The sequence below is a fragment of the Hippocampus zosterae genome, chromosome 5, assembly GCF_025434085.1.
Source record: "Hippocampus zosterae strain Florida chromosome 5, ASM2543408v3, whole genome shotgun sequence".
Taxonomy (NCBI): Eukaryota; Metazoa; Chordata; class Actinopteri; order Syngnathiformes; family Syngnathidae; genus Hippocampus; species Hippocampus zosterae.
Genome location: NC_067455.1, coordinates 16,114,591 through 16,133,395, shown reverse-complemented (window position 1 = coordinate 16,133,395; position 18,805 = coordinate 16,114,591). Strand labels below are relative to the sequence as shown.

Sequence of the window (18,805 nt, the reverse complement as noted above, 5' to 3'; positions counted from 1 at the left end):
AGAAGCCATTTGATTGGCCAGAACATCTGAAATCCATACAACAGTACATTCGTGGAAAGAGTGGAGCCTGGAGAAACGTTTTGAAATGAATAGAACAGACCATTATAATCAAATATATTAGAATTTACATTGTTTAGGTACGTTCTTCTGATGGCAATTAAGCAATCAAAGAAGACATTGCTGCCCTCGACGGCTCACCACTGTACTATTTTATATCTACGACTTATAATTGCAATAAAATTGTTTAGCCGTGTAATGTGACAAAGTGTGAAAAGGTTCGACTATGAATTCTTGTGGAAGCCACTGTAAATCTGACATCAGGAAGCAAATGGTGGCATTCAAGTTTATGAAAAAGTTGTAAATGGTGTTGAAGATCCAAATGAATGCAATTATGTTAAATAAGCAAGTACTGAATATTGTATGCAAGCGTAGCACTGGATCTGTTGCAGTCCACCGAGTGTCTTTAAGTGCTAGTTGATTTGATCCGGAGGCAGATGGACTTGCAACTGCTGTGGAAAAATGCCATCCTAGAACATGCTGTCCTGTCCACCTATGTAATTTAATTTTATATGGTAGAGAATTTCAACATGATAGTATCAACTGTGTCAGTTGGTGCCCAATAAAAACATGAATGACCTCAAACGGGTGGAGTGGAACTGTTTTGTCCCGTGCATCATTGGAGTTGTGCGCTGACTGTTCTCCTTCAAAGCTTTCAATACGCTAATTCGCACTTATGCATGAGATGGTTTTGCTTCTTGAAATGGGGACAAAAAAAGCAGATTTTAAGTACAAGGCACTTCACTACAATACGGACTTCAGCCCAGACCACGAGCGAGGATCACTGTACTCGTTTGCAGAGATTATGTCTGAAAAAAAAACTTGCCTTGTGTAGCAAATGTGTCATCATCCACTCCAAGGTCATGTGTAGTTAATAAAAGCAAACAAGATAAAAATTGAATAAAGATTTTATTAAAATGTATAAATATGCAAATCTGTGATATTATATAAAAGCAAACAAAAGCAACTGCAGTCATTGCGGTGACAAAAAAAAGGCTTCTTTACAAAGTTTTTTTTTTTTAAACAGTACTTGCGCTATAAAACAAGAATTCTTGAAATTGAGTAAGTGTTGTCAAGCTGCTGTACGACCTCTGTTGGGGCTCATGAATCGGTAGTGGGGAGGTTCATACTCTGTCTTTGCATATGTCTGACGATATCCAAAATGGAGTCCAACTCCAAGCGGAAAGCTTCCAGCTCTCTGACCTTATCCACTGCTAGGCACCTCCAATGATTGACTTGTGACTGCTGATCATACTCGGGCCACGAACCTCCAATGATCTGTAGGAAGAATTTGGAGACGGCATTTTGTCTTAATTTGAACAACATCGAACCTTTCTTTTTCTTGTGAATCTATTAAATAAGATTTAGAGAACAACAGCTTGACTCATCCGATCACAAAGGCCATGTTCCAACACCAATTTGGACCATGATGATGTGCTTCATTTCATGTCTCAACCCAATATACCTTGTTCAACTCTTTCTCTCTGTCTTGCTGTCTCATCTCCATAGTGAGGAGCTTTGCCTCCAGGCTACAAAGGAGTTTCACTTCTGGACTCTGTGCTTCTTTGGCTTCCTTCAGTTCCTTTAAAAGCCTGCTTAACTGGAAAAAATAAATAAAACCGAAGAAATTCAATAAAATACCTGAGCTCTTTCGAGGTTTTCCATGACATGGGTGACTAAATTTGGACAGAGGAAATACAATCTCATCATAAGAAGCCATGTTTCCTCCAAAAGCAATAAGGCAACCCCTCATTTATGTTGAATTCATGACAAAGTGCCCAAATGTTTTGCAATGCAACCATGTGCTTGCATGAATGAAGTGGTCGACAAAGTTAAATCAATCAAGCATATTGTGTACAGATGTGAAAAGTAAGCAAGTTCTTGCAAAAAATACTGGCTCCAGGATGTGAAAAAAAAGCAGAGTGAAAATAAAATAAATAATCTGATACTAGGCGGCCCGGTATCTAGTGGTTAGCACTTCGGCTTCACGGTGCAGAGGTACAGGGTTCGATTCCAGCTCTGGCCTCCCTGTGTGGAGTTTGCATGTTCTCCCCGGGCCTGCATGGGTTTTCTCCGGGTGCTCCGGTTTCCTCCCACATTCCAAAAACATGCGTGGCAGGTTGATTGAACACTCTAAATTGTCCCTAGGTGTGAGTGTGAGTGCGAATGGTTGTTCGTTTCTGTGTGCCCTGCGATTGGCTGGCAACTGATTCAGGGTGTCCCCCGCCTACTGCCCGAAGACAGCTGGGATAGGCTCCAGCACCCCCCGCGACCCTAGTGAGGATCAAGCGGCTCGGAAGATGAATGAATGAATGAATAATCTGATACTGTAAGAACTATCAGAATGTAACCTGAGCCTCCAAAGCCGCCTCTCGAGTTTTGGATAGGGCAAGTGCTTCTTTGGCCCCATGCAGCTCTTTCAGCTGATCTTGCAAAAGCTTCACCATGATCTGCAGGAGGACGAAAGTGCAAAGAAGCATTTTTGATTCTTCTGAAAACGCAGGCGATTTGGTGTTCCCTTATTATTACCTCCCGAGCGCTCAGTTCATTGCTGAGTTGGGCAACCTTTGAAGAAGAGTGCTCCATGGCGTGAGTGGCACGCATGTGCTCCAATGCCTTGAACTTTTCTACCTTCAAAGAAGAAATCTGCTCCAAAAAGTGATCCCTTTGCCTGAACATGTAAATTCACATTCAGTCAGCCCCATTGCAGACAATATTGCGGAGCTTGAAGGTTTTACACACACCTGCAGAGCTCCTCCTTAGCTTGTACCACATCACATGTCAGTACCTCCTTTTGCTGCTCATTGTGCAGCTCGAGCTGCTTTAGACGCTCCCGAAGAGCGTCATTCTCCTTCAGCACCTCTGTGATGTGACTCCCTGGGCAGTGCAAGTACAGTATAGATAGAACAAAAGATGGGTTAAATAGTACAGCTCACATTGAAAACCCTTTGCACATGATAACACATGACATTACCCATTGTGCAACTACAAGAACTACTTACTACTACGGTACATACTATTTTGCATTTAGTCATAGTTGTACCATGTATTGATAAGTTAGATTCAATTCAGTTGTACATACCTGTGAAGACTGTGGGCTGGTGGGTTTTCTCACACTGAGAAGCGGGGAACATTTCGTCTTGTGTGGATAAGGCTGATTTGACCGCGTTTAGTTGTCGTTTGGGCTCTTTGGTTTGAGAATCTTGTTGTAAGTTCGGGCCGGAGAGCATGTTCCTCCTCTCTTTCTGCAGTCTCTCCACAGTGCGGGTCAACTCCTGAACTGTTTGTGTTTTAAGAGCCAACTCTTGGTTGAGTCGGGCTATGCGGGCACCGTGTGCTTCCTCAGCTTGTCGCTGGTGTCGGGTTGGGCTGTGCAGGGCCTGCAAATACATGTACATGGATAACATCTCACTTATCAGGCTGTGCCGATCAACCCAACTGTGATAATACAAGTATTTTAAGAATATATTGCAAAAAGAGTACAAAACCATGTTGCGTGAACCAATGCGTTTGTCTTCATTAGGGTCATGGCTGAGTTGAATATTATGCCATCTGACTTTGTGCATGAGGTGGGGAAACGCTGAACTGGTCGGCAGCGGATTTCAGGGCACATTACCTTTTCAAATACAACCGTGCACACTCACATTCAGACCTGTGGACAATTTAGTCTTGAGTTTACTGAACACGCATGTTTTCCGAATAATGGAGGAAGGCCATGCAAGGAGGAGGGCCTGAGCTGAGAATCACAACCGGAAACTCTCAGCTATGAAGTGAAGCAGATGCAATAACTCCTAATTAACAACATTGCCCTTCATATAATCCCTCTCTCGGGAATGTTAAATCCCACTTTTCTGTGTTGTCACCTTATAATAATGGCCGAAGAGATATCCTGAAGGCAAAAATAGCCAGAAACACCTCCTAATGATGCTGCACACCTTGAGAATTATAAATGACACAATTATCCGTAACTATTCATGATGAATCTGTCACATTATTTTCTACGAGGCTCGTAACCTTGACTTGTTATATAATATGTAGCACTTACCTTGCGTTTGAGTTGCTTCTTGAGATTTTCGATCTGATTCTGAAGAATGGTTTCCTTCTTCTCGTAGGCTTCTTGAACCTGCTGTAGCTCAACCTTCATTCTTTCAACCTGCGACATCCATGATTCAGTACCCGACGCTGAAATTGCAGCCCCCTCCTTTTTGTACTTCAGCTGCTGCTCCAACTCAGAGATCTGATGTTCGTACCGCAGCTACATGGTGAGACACACACATACGTATCTTGATATATTATATGCTTTGGGAGAATAGGTAGCATTGATGTAAGCATCGCCTCAACTCAGCCCATTATGTTCAAAGCACGTTCAAAGCAGGAACATGCTATTTTTCCTGAGATTGTACGAATAATTAATAGCAACTATAATGTGTGTGTGTTTGTATGTGTCTCTATATATATGCACTTGGTAGCTCCTTCAGCCAGAGACTGTTACACCCGCGCTGCAAGGAGAGATACCAACGCTTGTTCCTACCGACTGCTGTCAGGCTGCTGAATAAAAATAACAACAATAATAATAATAAAATGATGTTAAAGAAAATTGTAAATAGCACACACACACACACACACACACACACACAGTATTTTGCACTTTCTCTGCTTGTTCCGAGGATGAGTGGTACTATACAGGGTCGTTTTTTTTTTTTTTGCTAAAATGCCTTTCTTTGGGGCTCAAAATTTCGCTAATAATGCCATGGTTGTTTATTTCGTTGAAAAATTTCAGCTAAAAACGCCTTCCTATACATGGTCATTTTTTTCGTGGAATAATTTCAGCTAAAAACGCCTGACGATACATGATCATTTTTTCGGGCTAAAAACGCCTTACTATACATGGTTGGTTTTTTGGGGCTAAAAACGCCTTACTATACATGGTGGATTTTTTTGGGCTAAAAACTCCTTACTCTACATGGTCGTTTTTTGTGGCTAAAAATGCCTTGCAATACATGGTCGTTTTTGGGGGGTTAAAAACGCCTTACTATACATGGTTGTTTTTTGGGGGGCTAAAAATGCCTTTCCATACATGGTCATTTTTTTCGGGTAAAAAAACGGCTTATTATACATGGTCGTTTTTTTGGGCTAAAAACGCCTTACTATACATGGGGTTTTTTGGGCTAAAAACACCTTACTATATACATGGTCGTTTTTTGGGTAAAAAAAACGCCTTACTATACTTGGTCGTTTTTTGGGGGCTAAAACACCTTACTATATATATGGTCGTTTTTTTCGGGCTAAAAACGCCTTATATACTTTGGTGTTCTGGAACTGTTTCTCCATAGATTGTAGGTTGTGTTTGGCCTCTTCATCATGTCTCTCCATTTCTGCCTCAACATGTTGTATCCTACGCTCAAGCAGGGTGTTGATGTCATGAGAGGCCAACTTAATTCCAATGGCCACATCCCCTTTCGTATCCGTTGTGGCTGCAGCCGCAATGACAGCTGACAATGAGTTTGGGTTCCTTAGTTTCTGCTCCAGCTGCTTTACCTGGTCAAATCAAAAAGACATTGAAGCAATAACAATGACTAAATCAGATTAAAAAGAGACAGTAACGACTGCAACATGCTGGCTTCATATTGTTTGAAAGACAAACCTGCAGCTCCAACTCCTTCATCCTTTTCAAGTCCACCCTTTTCTCTTTTGAGTGTAGAATGCTATTTCCTTTACCCACCTGGGTTTTCATGTTCTCTACCTGAAAATTAGATTGAAATCAGGAAATAGACAAAAGCTTTAATATCACTTCCATAGCAATGTAATATTCGGATGAGCATTGCTATCCCAGACTGCCTGAGCAACTTAATGGCCCATCCTCTGCCTTGTGCTTAGCGTGCATTGCATAGTGGGACTGTATGACATGTGAAATCATAATTAGGCTTGTCCAATTCAAGATCTTGAAACGGGTATGTTGGACCCCCTCTCAGATACACAGAGTCAAATAAAAAGGCACCCCAGACTATTGGAGTTGCCAAAATGGGGAGCGCACCTGACTCATATTTTGTGGAGCAGTCCAAAAAAATACAAGATTTCTGGCCTGAGATTAAGAGTAATGTCACCAAGATTATAGGCTGTGATATGCCTTTCTCCGAGAGGCTGTATTTGTCAGAGCACACAACCTCAATTGACAAAACCTCGTTTGGTTTTATTTGGTGTTGATTGCTTTGATGTGGTTGTTGTCTAAGTTGTTGGAGTTTAGGCACAGTACAATGCACAGTTCATGCTTATTTGAAACACACAACTTCACATTGTGATATGACCGATGCTCGCCACGTGTGCTCATCTTATCCTGCGTTGTGCAATTTTCTAAATCTTAATGTCAATTTAAAAACATATACAGTATGTTTTGAAGATATCCCTGGCCGCTAAATATTCTACATTATTGCATGAATATGTTTATCTGCAGTAAGTGCACATGAGAGGCCTAAAGCTTTACAGAATAAAATGAGTTTAAATAGGGCACAGATGAGTTATTGGCGACTTTATTAATCTCTTGTACTTTGGGGTACAGTTGCTTGGGCAGCGACTGACCTGCTCTTTCAGTCGATCAATCTCTGCTGTAGCAGCCTTGAGTCGCGCTGCATCTCTTCTAGACAAAACTTCCTGGTTGTCTGTAAACCACTGGATCTGCTTCTTTAGTGCAGCGACTTCTTCTCTGTATGTATCATCTGGTACAGTGACTGGCACATTAAAAAAAGCGTACCAATTCACAATAGCCATTGATGGACGTTTCAAATGAGTTTAAAATAAAAAAAGAAATACTGTATTTTCTGCACTGTAAGGCGCTTCAGATTATAAGGTGCATCTTGGCCTATTTTAAAATGTTTTTCATCTATATTTTGCGTGCTACATTATAAGGCGCACAGAATATAAATTACAATAATGCCTGCAGTTGTGCTTTACATCCACTAGATGAAGCTACACTCAAGGGAATATATTATGATACATATATTATTATTTATAGAGCCTTCACAATCGCAGTGGCTGTAAAAAAGCCATGAGAACTGGTCACAAAAACGCACATGAAACATAGAAATACAAATACAAAACAATAAATGAAAGACAACAATTATGAAGACGATTAATTCAACAAAAAGGCACACAAACCTCACATCCACAAGGGCCTAAATGTCCTTAGAAGTCTTGCTTCTCTCCTTCAGTTGTTAACGATGCTTTTGGTATTATGTTTCATTATGACTGTGCAGAGCTCCCAAAGCAGTTGTCTGTTGGAGTGTGCGTTGGCGAATGCACATGTCAATTAGTGTCGAGCAGAATCTTTTTAGGTTGCAATTGCTTCCTGCTAATAATCACCACGAGATGGCCGAGGAACACCAACAGGGAAACAATTCAATGGGGAATTATAAAGAGTCTGTAACATCATATACATAAAGTGCATCGGATTAGAGGGAGCACTGTCGGCTTTTGGGAAAATTGAAATCTATTAGGTGCACCTTCTAGCGCAGAAAATACAGTACATGACGTACTATATCTGATCGTTTCGGCTGTAGCACTGTTGTTGTCAGTCTTACCAGAGGTGGAAATAGTCTGTGCTTTAGCCATATCTCTCTCCTTCCTGATTAGTTCTATGTCCAGGTGCAGGGCCTGGTTCTCCTGTCTTAGTCTGTGAACGTCCTCCGACAGTTTGGCCTCATTCATCTACTGACAAGAAACATATTAATGATTTGTCAGGAAGCTCGAAATAAAGTTAAGATTCAAGATAAGTGTGTTATAGAGATACTTGCCTGAGATGTATTAAGGTCAGCTAATAAGTCTTTAATACGATGATCTAATGAGCATGATGATTTACTGAGCTGGTCTCTGAATGAGATGATAAACACTGATTTTTAATATGCAACAGACAACGGTTGAAGAGAAAAATATCATTTGCAGTGTTTGAACAAACAAAAAATGCTTTCAAATGTTCACCTATCAACAACTGTCACTGCTGCATTGCCAATGCCACACACATTTACTGAACCTACCTTGTGAAAAGCAGCTCGCTTTCAAGTCTTTGGTTTTCATGAAACATGGCTTGCTCATCGGCTGTACTCTTGGAACGCTGAGCTTTCAACTGCAAGTACAGCTTCTCATTCTCCTGTGAAATGTCACTCGACAGGTTAAGATTTCTGTGCATATCAAACAATTCTATATATAAATGAATTTCAAAAGAGGAGGTTTGAAGACCGCTTACCTGTTGGTAACCTTGAATGATCATCTCCTGATCCCTTATTTCTTTCTTAATTTGTTGGAGGGTTTTCTCAGTCATAGGATCCCCTTTCTCAGTCAGTATCAACCTTTTACTGGCTTCTTCTGCACTATGCAACTACAATGTGGGGGAAAAAAAACACCACTGATTTAAAAAAAAGACCCGAGACATGTATACAACATTAATTGTTGGGCAACACTGGAGAACAAAACAGGAGCCTGCTCTTTTCTCTCTCTGCCCAACACAGAAATGAATGCTTTTATCACCAATCAAATTGATTACTGTAATGCCTTGCTTTCTGTTCTTCCTAAAAAGAGCATTTCATGTCTGTGTCCTGACTAAGAGTGGAATTGAAGAAGCAGCCATTAATCAGTGTTTAACAAAACCCAAACCCTGATTTATATCCAATGTCTGATGCCTCAAAAGGTTTTAATACACATGCATTGGTTATTTTTGTGCATGTTTATCAACCTTGCTCTGAAGAACATAGTTGTGCTGTTGGAGCTCCTCTTTTTGTTGCTTCATTAGTTGCAGTTCCTTATCCTTCTTGTTGAGCTGACCTCTTAGCTCCTCCAGCAGAGAATTGCCCTTCTGGACATTAAAAAAAATGTTGAAAAATGGCAGAATGCAAAGACGGTTAGACTGACTGTTAACTTGTCCTATCCTACCTGGAAAAACACATTTAAATCCAGATTTTGTAATAATTCTATGGAAAGCATCTACTGATGAAGAGGCACATTATGAAGCATGTAGAACAAGCATGTTGAGACATCAAGAATTAAATTCAGGAGCATGCCTTTGAATAGACTTTTTTCATCCAAGACATCCCATTTTGAGGGCATTAAAATGACTGAACTGGTGTGATTATGTTCGAAGACATTTCGCCTCGCATGCAAGTGGACATCACAGCACTAGCCTGAGTGTTAGTGTGGAAACCCATCTTTTCATCACGGAAATTAGAGGCCCGTGAGAATAAGTAGATTGTAACATTTACTGAATATGACAAAGATACGGCGGCAAAAGTCATACATCTGTTACTTCCTGGCAACTCCTTGCGGCCATGTGCTTTTGAAGGACATCCGCTAATGACTGTACAGAGACCACAAGATTACTGCTCATTTTCAGACCTGGGTCTGCAAAAAAATAAAATAAAAGAGAGAAATAAAGTCAGGCATCAATGTTAACATGAAAGAGTTCAATTGTTAACTGGGAGCATGGCAAGACCACTAAAAATACATGAATTAAAATTGATTGCATTTACGTACAGCATCTACGGGTTCATCAGCATGAGAGTTAGTTTAGCGTTGAATAGACCACTGGTGTCAAACTCAAGGCCCGAGGGCCCAGATCTGGCTCACCACGTCATTGTATGTGGCCCGCAAAAGCAGAACATGTGTGTCAACTTCCATGATCCTTTTGAAAATCTGTACCGAAATGTCAAATTGTCATGTGTGATAAATGATGTTGAGATTTTGCAATAATTTTCTGACCGTTTACACTCACTTGAAGAATAAGTGAACAAACAACAAATAAAGAGTTGACTTGATTTCAAAACTAGTAATCCATCAATTTATGTGTACAAGTAGTAATACTATGTGATGATTAAACATTCATTCGGCCCTCCGAGGGAAGGTGTAACTCCAAAGTGGCCTGCGACAAAAATGTGTTTGCCACAGCTGGAATAAGCTATTTAAGTCTTTTGTGTGGAAACATCAGTATTAACCTGTGTCGTTGCCATCTTTTTCTTTGTTTTTCGCAGTTTTGAAGCTGGGCTTTATTGCTTGGGGAACAGAAGATTTGGTTGCAGCAGCAGTTTTATTCGCTCTTGTCAGTCTTTTAGCCTCAACTTTCTGGACTGTTGACGTTGCCACAAAAGGCTTCCTTGTTGACGATGTTGAAGGAGCATTACTGGTACAGCGACGGGGGTGCTATGAGAAAACAGAGAGAATGTGTGTTTAGATATTGGTTTTAACTGCAGTGAATGTGATGAGCAAATCTAACGTGGTAGAGTTTATGCATTTATACAAAAGATATGCATTAAGCTTTAGAATAAATTTACAGTGGACCCCTTGAATCTGAATTATATTTTACCATTCAACAATCAGTTCTGTGATCTCCACAAGCAGAGCTGTCAACCTATTGACATTTGCCGCAAGATCTATCTATCGATATACATTTTTCTTCACCCCCCAAAAATTCTTGAATAAGCGTAAGCGCCAATAAGCATTTTCCACCAAAACAGGCATTGTCCTCCCAAATTGTTAAGAATTTTTTAAAATCTTTTTTGTCATACAGTCCCACTATCCACGCACGCTTAAAAAAATTGTTAAATATAGTTAAATATATAATTCTGAATAGGTGAATCCGTGCATGCTGAATCATGTGAGGTTCACTGTATATAATTCTAAATACGAACCACTGTCGGTCAACAGTTTCCAAATAACACATTTTGCAATACTATCAAGAGTTTAAAATTCATCTCACAGGTTCTTTCTTTTCTTTGCCAAGCTGAGAAGCTGGGGAAGGAGCACAAATGTTCTGTTCCTGCATCAGTCTCTCGACTTCTTCTCTGATGCGTCGGGTCAGGCCTAAGTGAGAATGTTCTGGGTGGATGGATGGAGAGCCGCTTTCCGATCTCTTCAGTCCTTTCAACTTGATGGACTCTACCTTCTCTGGTTGTTCATGGTGTTCTTCATTTTTGGTCAAAACTGGAAAGGTTCTGTCTAATGGATGGAAAAGCTCCTCCTTGTCATGTTCACTATGGTCAAGCAATATGACAAACAGAAGATTACGTAAACCAAGTCAAAACATATTATTCATATATAAAGTACATAGTAATGCCACAATTAAGCATAACCACAAAGTATGCTGCGGTAAGCACATGCAGGCAGAGCACAAATTATGGTCGAGGTGTAGCAGGCAGCTTCTAACAACTAGTAAAACATGTCATTCTCATTGAACCAGCTGTCGAAAAAGTGGAAATAAACTGAATTAAATAATCACATTTCATTCATAGTCTTCTTCTACGTAACCATGTGAAAAAAAATTCAAGTCAGTATTCTTTTGTCTTTGTTCATGACTATAAACATTACTGAGAACATTTTGAATCACTAACCTAACTGGTCGGATGGGTCGCATCAATTCTTCAGCAGTGGGTAATTCTAGATAAAGAATAAATATAGCTCATGTTACTTTAGTTTAAACCAGGCTGAATTATTCATGTTGAACTTTAAGATTATTCCAAATTCATATAAAGGTTTCCATGATTACATTCTATGGCAATTGAAAACATGACATAGCTAATTCAAAATGCATTCGTTTGCTCAGGTATAGAACACAGTGGTGCCTTAATTTACGAGTTTGACATAGTGTCTGAAAAAGCTTATAACTCTGTTAACTAGTAAGTCAAACCAATTTTCCCCGTTGAAATGAACTGCAATGCCATTAACTAGTTCCACGCCCTTGAAAAAAAAGACTTGCACGTATTACTAAAGAAAAATAGCACTAACAGCACTTGGACAGTGAACTACAGCTACAACTACCCTCCCAATCCATTTTCTAATCCGCTTATCCTCACGAGGACCGCGGGCGTGCCGGAGCCGATCCCGGCTATCTTCGGGCAGTAGGCAGGGGACACCCTCAGCTGGTTGCCAGCCAATTGCAGGCGTTATATGCTATTAAGGATTACCGGTGCACTCATTTTTCATTTATCTGGAATGCAACTGTTGCATCATAATTCTTCTGTCAGGCCAAGTACGGTTCATAATACGATACCAGACTCATTGGTAGAGGCACATTCAGGTGACTTTGCGGCTTGCTGACGTTTGGAGGTCAGAGCAATTGGGTTATTGTTGCTCTCGTTCCATTCCAGGGACAGACGATGCAGTTTAAGGTCATCGGAATCCTCTCCAGTATTAATCTGTCGGTAGGCATTGTGAAGAGCGTCCATTTCTGACCCTGCACTCTGTACATACAACAGGTCTGCCAAAAAAGCAAACGTGTGTTTAAGCTCTTACCAGAGTCAAGATATTTATTACAAGACGTTTAATAAGATCTTTTTTTTTCATTACATATAGTTGTTTTTATCTTGTATAAACACGTTGTCCAAAAAGAGAATCTCACAGTGGTGAACTGAAACAACTGGAAATTACTCAATGAAAATCAGATGTTGCTTTTGAATTGTGGTCCAATAGGAAAGATAATGCTGAAACTGGACAAAAACGGTGGTATCCTTGAACTAAGAGGACGCAAATTACCGATGTTGCGTGTTACCTATGTCCTGAGATCCTGGTACCTCTGGTACTTTCATTCTGCCTTCCATTTGTCCTTGAGAATCTTTATATGAATTATCAAGAGAGAATGACAAACAGATGAAGACATTGATACATCATTAATAACATAAACCATAACCGTTATATTTACCACATAAATAATATTGACACCTCTGTTAAAAAGCTTGAATGAAGTGTAAAATATTTGGAAAAAAATCATATAGGGACCTGGGTATTCGGATTAACAAATGTTTTTTTTGTTTGTTTGGGGTTTTTTTGCTGAGTTAAAAATACAGGAGACAGGAAACATGTTTCTTTCCACTTAATAATGAACAAACAATTGGTTTCCATTTTTAGATCATGACAATTATATACTTAGACTTAAACTGTGCTAAGCAGCATACTATTTTCATCTCAAGAAACATGAATAAGATTTTAGAAAAATCCGTCCCCATTTTTTAAAACAAATGTTATTGAGTCAATCAACAAACATTGAATATGCAACATGTTTTGACATTAAATCCAGTATATTCATATGAGTTCAGTCAATCAATTATCTTTTACAGATGTGACTTCCATACCGAAACAAATCTCGTATTTGGTTTCTGAGACGAAGTGACGACAGATTCACAGTCACACTGTTGCCGGCTAAAACAACACACTTGAGTCAGCCTGGTTTGTGCAAAAGTGTCAAGTGGGAACCGTTCCCATGCTGACTGGCTGACACATTTGCCTTTCCGAATGGCAAATGTGTCAGCCTGTCAGCATCAAAGTGTGCAGTCAATTGCGTCTATAAAACTGCCTTTCTAAAGTAATTCGACAGCTCTCACTGACTGCTAGCTGCTAACGCTGGACCTGCCGCTAAGAGTTGGCAACAGAATATAATGGAAATATGGTATCAAACCTCCGGGAATAATATACATGGCTGAAAGTTGAAAGCAACATTGAAAATCTGTTAAATGAACAATACCGAGTGAAAGCGTCGTTGGTCATGAAGGCAACACAATGGACGAGTTTGCATCCTTTTCAGTGTGCAAACCAACCACAGGAATTAGTTTTCATTTTGTCATGCTTGATAAAAGTTTTCTATTTCGTTGTATAGAGTAGTTGTATTTTTTTTACACTTCTGTACATGATGCAAAAAAAAATGCATTTTACAAGAAGCTCTTCAAGTAGCGTTAAATCCATTGTCTATCTTTCCTTTGCCTTACCTTTTGTAATAACTGGTGACATTGTAAATTTCTGGAAAATAAAAGAAAAAAGGCCAAAGAATTAAACATGTTTGCCCCTTACAATTTAATGAAAAACAAGCAATATGCTTGACAGTGGAAGCAAGACAAGCAATCCTCCAAAAGGCCACCTGGACCTAAGAGGGTTCTCGTTGGGTTAATCATGGGCAGCAGAGCTAAGATGCTACTAAGCGGTCCAACATTAACCCAACTGGGCTGCCTCTGAGGTCAGATTGCATCAGAGAAAAACAACAAACCTCGATTACAACATCCTCATCTTCAAAATCCTTATTGCGCTGTGTCAAACCTGTGAACGTGGAGAAAGGAAATATTAGATGCAAGCACGAGAACAGGGAAAAAACAAGCAACCAAATAATTACACCCCGCTTACACGGAGAACCTCCAATCTTGTTTTGGTCATTATCATTCAGATCAGATGCCTCCTCAGAGATCCTGGCAAGACGATACCAATTCTCATTACGATGCAAAGTAATATCCCCTATTATTCATTCTGCGGAATATGAACAGCTATTTACCTACCTGCGGTGAATACCAGTCGTATAACTTGTGTCAATCTCTTTGTTCAACTGACAATAATCTATATTAGATGAAGCACGTGCTTCAAGTTCTCCAAAGAACTTGGCCATTTCCTCTTCTTCCATCAAAGTGTCCAATCCCTCACTCGAGGTTACACCTGGCATAGGAAGAAGACGATATACGGTATGATGATAAGTTTCACAGATGATTCTGTTGAAATGGTTCTAAGTATTGATGGATATATGACGGATATTTGAGCAACGACACAGGTTATGTTGGATCGGACGATGGTGCCCTATGCACTTTGTGTACTCTGCTTATAGGGAGCAGCGACCCTGCGCACACATACACACACACACACGCACATGCACACGCTCAAACACACACACACACACACACACACACACACACACACACAGTGATAAGAGCTACTCAAAATAATTGTAAGTCTAAATCGGTATAGGATGGTACCTGTGTATAGATCCGGGAGTGAGCATTTGGCTATAAAGAGGCTCTTGGGACCGTGAGGAAGAGTAAGGGATGAATCGATGCATTAATAATGACAGTATACCATACAAATCCCTTTATAGGTAACAATTATGAACATTAGCGACTATGTCAGCTTAGGGGGACAATTGCAGACCATTATTAAGGACTCCGGGAGCTAAAATGATGTGTAAGAAACATCTCAAATGAGGCACACATTGATCCAGTGAGAATCCAATGAGCAATTGTGATGCTTGAGCTCACTTACAATGAATGATAAGAAATGGGAAACCTGAAGCTGCATCATGTTGAGCAGGCTTGTTGTGAAATGTGAGCATTTTCGAATGAGTGGGACATTTGATTGCCTGATGATGTCATGGCAATCATCAGCGCTGCATCTCTGCTTACATGTTAACTGAATTGATTGGTAGCCAAAGTGAAGTTGTTTGCAGCACTTCAAATCTCTTGAGTCTTATTCTCTATGAAAAAAATAATATCCGTCATATCTTGATGTTGGAATGGTTACAATATGTACATTTATGGCCCTGCTGGATGGCAACTTTACGGTAAGAAGAGAAAGAACCATGAACAAAATCGATACTTATTTACATAAACACAGTAGCATCAGTTAATTGTTTGTGCTAAATTGCTTTAACAGTTCCTATTTCACTACTGTATTTATTCCCTTTCCATGGTGGCACAGTACCTTTCTGGGATTGATGACTACTTTTTGAAGCTGACAGCTTGTCATGTAAGTCCCCCGAGTCATCTGAAACAGACTGAAAAGTAATCATGGTCAAATCAGTGTGAGGGATATCTTTGTATTTATACTTTAAGAAAGAAAAAAAACTGATTTGTGTATTTACATTTGGTATGCTTGACAGGCTACTGCGCTATTTTGTCCCCGTTAATTTAAAAAAAAGGCATGCCATTTAATCAACAAAATAAATCCTCAGTAATTGATCTAATCCGTCCTTGGGAGAATTGGATCGATGTCACACTTGCCTTTGTGCATAGAAAGTAACAGTGGGGCTGTACAGCATATCACTCCACAGTTCACATGTTTTAATGTATAATTAACTGCAATACAAATATTCACAATAGCAGGGTCATACCTCAGACATTTAAATAATGATGGATTTACACTGCACGGTTCCAGTGACACAATGCAGATTTTCTTGCTCTCAAAAAGCACAATTCTGGATGTGTTCCCCAGCGTAAAAAGAACCAAACGCATGCAATCAGGCATCTTCCAAATGTGAATTTAAATGAGATACAAGTGCAAATTCCCTCACAACTTTGTTGCAACAATATGAGAGTGGCACTTGCCAAGGGGAAAGGGAACAGCAAGTCACATTCATTTGCAGTAAATTTACAGAGCAATGTTTAAGGGGGCTCTTTTGTGTGAAATTCATTTTTGTTGGTTTTGTTCTTTGAACACAGTGATTCTGTGAGCAATTTAAGTGTGGATTATTTTGTGCACTGATATAATGTATACAACTAACAGTACCCATTTTGAATTTGAAAACTTGTCGACTTCAGTGCCTGCAACGAGTTTAAGATTTAAATGAAGTCAGTGTACATCTAAAATATATCATCACTGGCAAACTGTGGCAGACTGTGCTTAGAGTAAAAAAATTGAGTGTAGAGCCCTGTTTGAACACAATCACACCATAACGAAATGCACAGCGATTTGACAACAATGTCAATTTTTTTGTATAGCACATTTTCACATGACAAAAACATTGACAAATTTGACAAATTATGAAAACATATGATTTCAGTTTCAGGATCTCCTCACCTCATTCAAGAACAGCTCATCTAGCTTTTCTTTGGTCTGATTTTGATACATTATGATGCTCTGAGCTCCTCTGAAGTCCTGCCAATGAGAAGAATTAAAGTATGTACTGTATGTAAACCAAGCAGTTTGCATTTTCTCTCCATACTTGTGTGATTTTTCTCTGCGGGACCGCAGTACAAACACGTGCAAGGTAGATTAACTGTAAACTGATTCTGCCAGTGTTTCCCCAAACTTCATAGAACCAATGCACAATGACACCAATGCATAATGACAAAATAATCTTACAGCACTGCGCCGAACAAAAGAAGCTTTTTTTTTTTGGAATAATCAAGAAGCACTGGTCTAAGGGCAATGTTTTTACTTCCTCAGAGACAGGCACAAAAATATCAACATAACCGTTTCTGACTTTCTTGAAAAAGAATGCAATAAATAAACAGACATACCTTTAAAAGTACGTATTTTGAAAAAATATATATTTATTTTAAAATAATCATATAAATCATATTCTCTATAAGCGACATGGTGGTCGACTGGTTCATGTTCTCCCCGTGTGGGTTTTCTCTGGGTACTCCACTTTCCTCCCATGCTCACAAAACATGCATGGCAGGTTGATTGATTTCTCTAATTTCAAGAGTGTGATTGTGAGTGTGAATGGTTGTTTGTCTGTGCCCTGAGATTCTCTGGGAACCAGTTCAGGCTGTAGACAGCTTTGATAGCCTCCATCACCCTCGTGAAGATAAGCAGATCTGATAATGGGTGGATATTCTCTATAAAAGCAGATATTTATATTTTAAATATACAACTATCTATGTACGTCGTAAATACATTTATTTGTACAATAGCTAAAAGTAAAAGATTCCTGGCCTCTGGACTAGAACAGTACAAGAATGAAAACAGTTAGCAACGTTAAAAAGCTTGTTTCAAATCAACGCAAATAGCTTCGAAAAAGGACTTCCTGCTAAACCCATATTACCTCGCAAACCTAATAAAATTATATCAAAGATTATGTTTTTTAAATGATAGTTGGGGTCCTTTTGAATCGCATCCTGTTCCGGACGCTAATTTGTAAATCAACCCTTATAGAGTCAAGCATTTGCTCAAGTATATTAGATGACAACAGAGTAAAACATTCTAAAACGGTACAGTCCAAAAAAATAACAACTCGACCATCAATATTAATATGAGTTTAGAATAGCATAGAAAGCTCCACATCCCGGCTCCAATTTGATTGCGAGCAGGATAAGATGTTGTAGATTCCGTCCGCCAGTGTGACTCTTTTCCAGGGGCAAAAAATTAACAACACGTTCCCAATTATCATTTGTCAAGATCGACATCCATCCTAATGTCCATTTGCTGTTTGAACTGCAAAGATCAATATACGAACCTACAATAGTAGTGATATCGTACTGTATCAGATGATGAAAAATTTTAGGATAATGATTTTTTTTGGTCACGCAAGACAGTTGCATTTACACTGTAGATAAGAACCGGTAATGTATTTACTATGTTAAACTTCTGTTTCACTAAGCACGTTCATGTTTGTAATTAAACTCACATAAAACGTCCAACAGCCCCGCCAGATACAAAAACATGTATTTCCTGTTTACTTTGAGTCTTTGATAGTTCTCGCCATAGACATATAACATATAAACACCGATTTTAGAGGAAGGTTCCTTTCTGCCAGCGTCAGCGCATCCGCCATATTTTGTGTGGCATATCTGCACCAAAACGAATGCAAATAAATAGACTGTTCTTCATTCAGCGCCTTTCTACGAAGTGCTCGAAGTTTAAACCACTAACTAACCCATTCGTTCACGCACGCACGCACGCACTCGCTAATATATTTTGGTGACAGACCTTCGCCCAAAACTTCATAATGTGAATTAGAATCCGATTAATTGAAAGGTTTACTGATATTTGCAGTATTTGATTATTTAATATGATTGCAAGAAGTAGCTTCCAGTTTCAAAAGTTCATGACCCTTAGACGAAACAGATATTTAAAAATCGACCCGACAATAACAACCGCAGTCGGAACAGCAATGCGGCATTGTTGTTTTAAATAATTTGCGTAAAATGACGACAGGTTGACGTGTATTTGTCAATGGTCGAGGCAACTCGATTATAGATCTATAAATTCCGTGGCACCACTCGCGCGAAACGTTTCTCAGATT

At 39.4% G+C, this 18,805-nt stretch overlaps 1 protein-coding gene across 5 annotated transcripts; it reads right to left on the bottom strand.

The window, feature by feature from the left end:
* Positions 1-947: 947 nt before the first annotated feature.
* cep162 (centrosomal protein 162) lies at positions 948-18,289 on the bottom strand. 5 transcript variants are annotated; one of them, XM_052066418.1, is made up of 28 exons: positions 18,188-18,289; positions 16,633-16,710; positions 15,538-15,610; positions 14,349-14,502; positions 14,200-14,261; positions 14,066-14,115; positions 13,792-13,821; positions 12,581-12,659; positions 12,083-12,289; positions 11,424-11,469; positions 10,793-11,066; positions 10,032-10,236; positions 9,338-9,441; positions 8,780-8,899; positions 8,294-8,425; positions 8,085-8,197; positions 7,845-7,920; positions 7,632-7,758; positions 6,634-6,782; positions 5,702-5,800; positions 5,362-5,595; positions 4,103-4,312; positions 3,140-3,437; positions 2,802-2,934; positions 2,587-2,728; positions 2,409-2,507; positions 1,523-1,657; positions 948-1,335 (listed from the first exon to the last, which is right to left on the bottom strand). In XM_052066418.1, exons 2-28 carry the CDS (start codon positions 16,681-16,683, stop codon positions 1,159-1,161), a joined length of 3,579 nt encoding a protein of 1,192 aa, XP_051922378.1. In that variant the 5' UTR covers positions 16,684-16,710; positions 18,188-18,289; the 3' UTR covers positions 948-1,158. The 5 variants fall into 5 exon arrangements, with proteins under 5 accessions (XP_051922378.1, XP_051922380.1, XP_051922381.1 ...); XM_052066420.1 differs by having other exon boundaries at positions 8,780-8,896; XM_052066421.1 differs by having other exon boundaries at positions 9,347-9,441.
* Between the last annotated feature and the right edge of the window lie 516 nt (positions 18,290-18,805).

Excerpts from the sequence above, each read along its gene's own strand:
- cep162 (XM_052066418.1), bottom strand. The coding sequence starts at position 16,683 with ATGTATCAAAATCAGACCAAAGAAAAGCTAGATGAGCTGTTCTTGAAT. Across the intron at positions 9,442-10,031 it reads AAAAGATGGCAACGACACAG|ACCCAGGTCTGAAAATGAGC; the intron begins GTTAATACTGAT and ends ATTTTTTTGCAG. Across the intron at positions 8,426-8,779 it reads ACTATGTTCTTCAGAGCAAG|TTGCATAGTGCAGAAGAAGC; the intron begins GTTGATAAACAT and ends CCCACATTGTAG.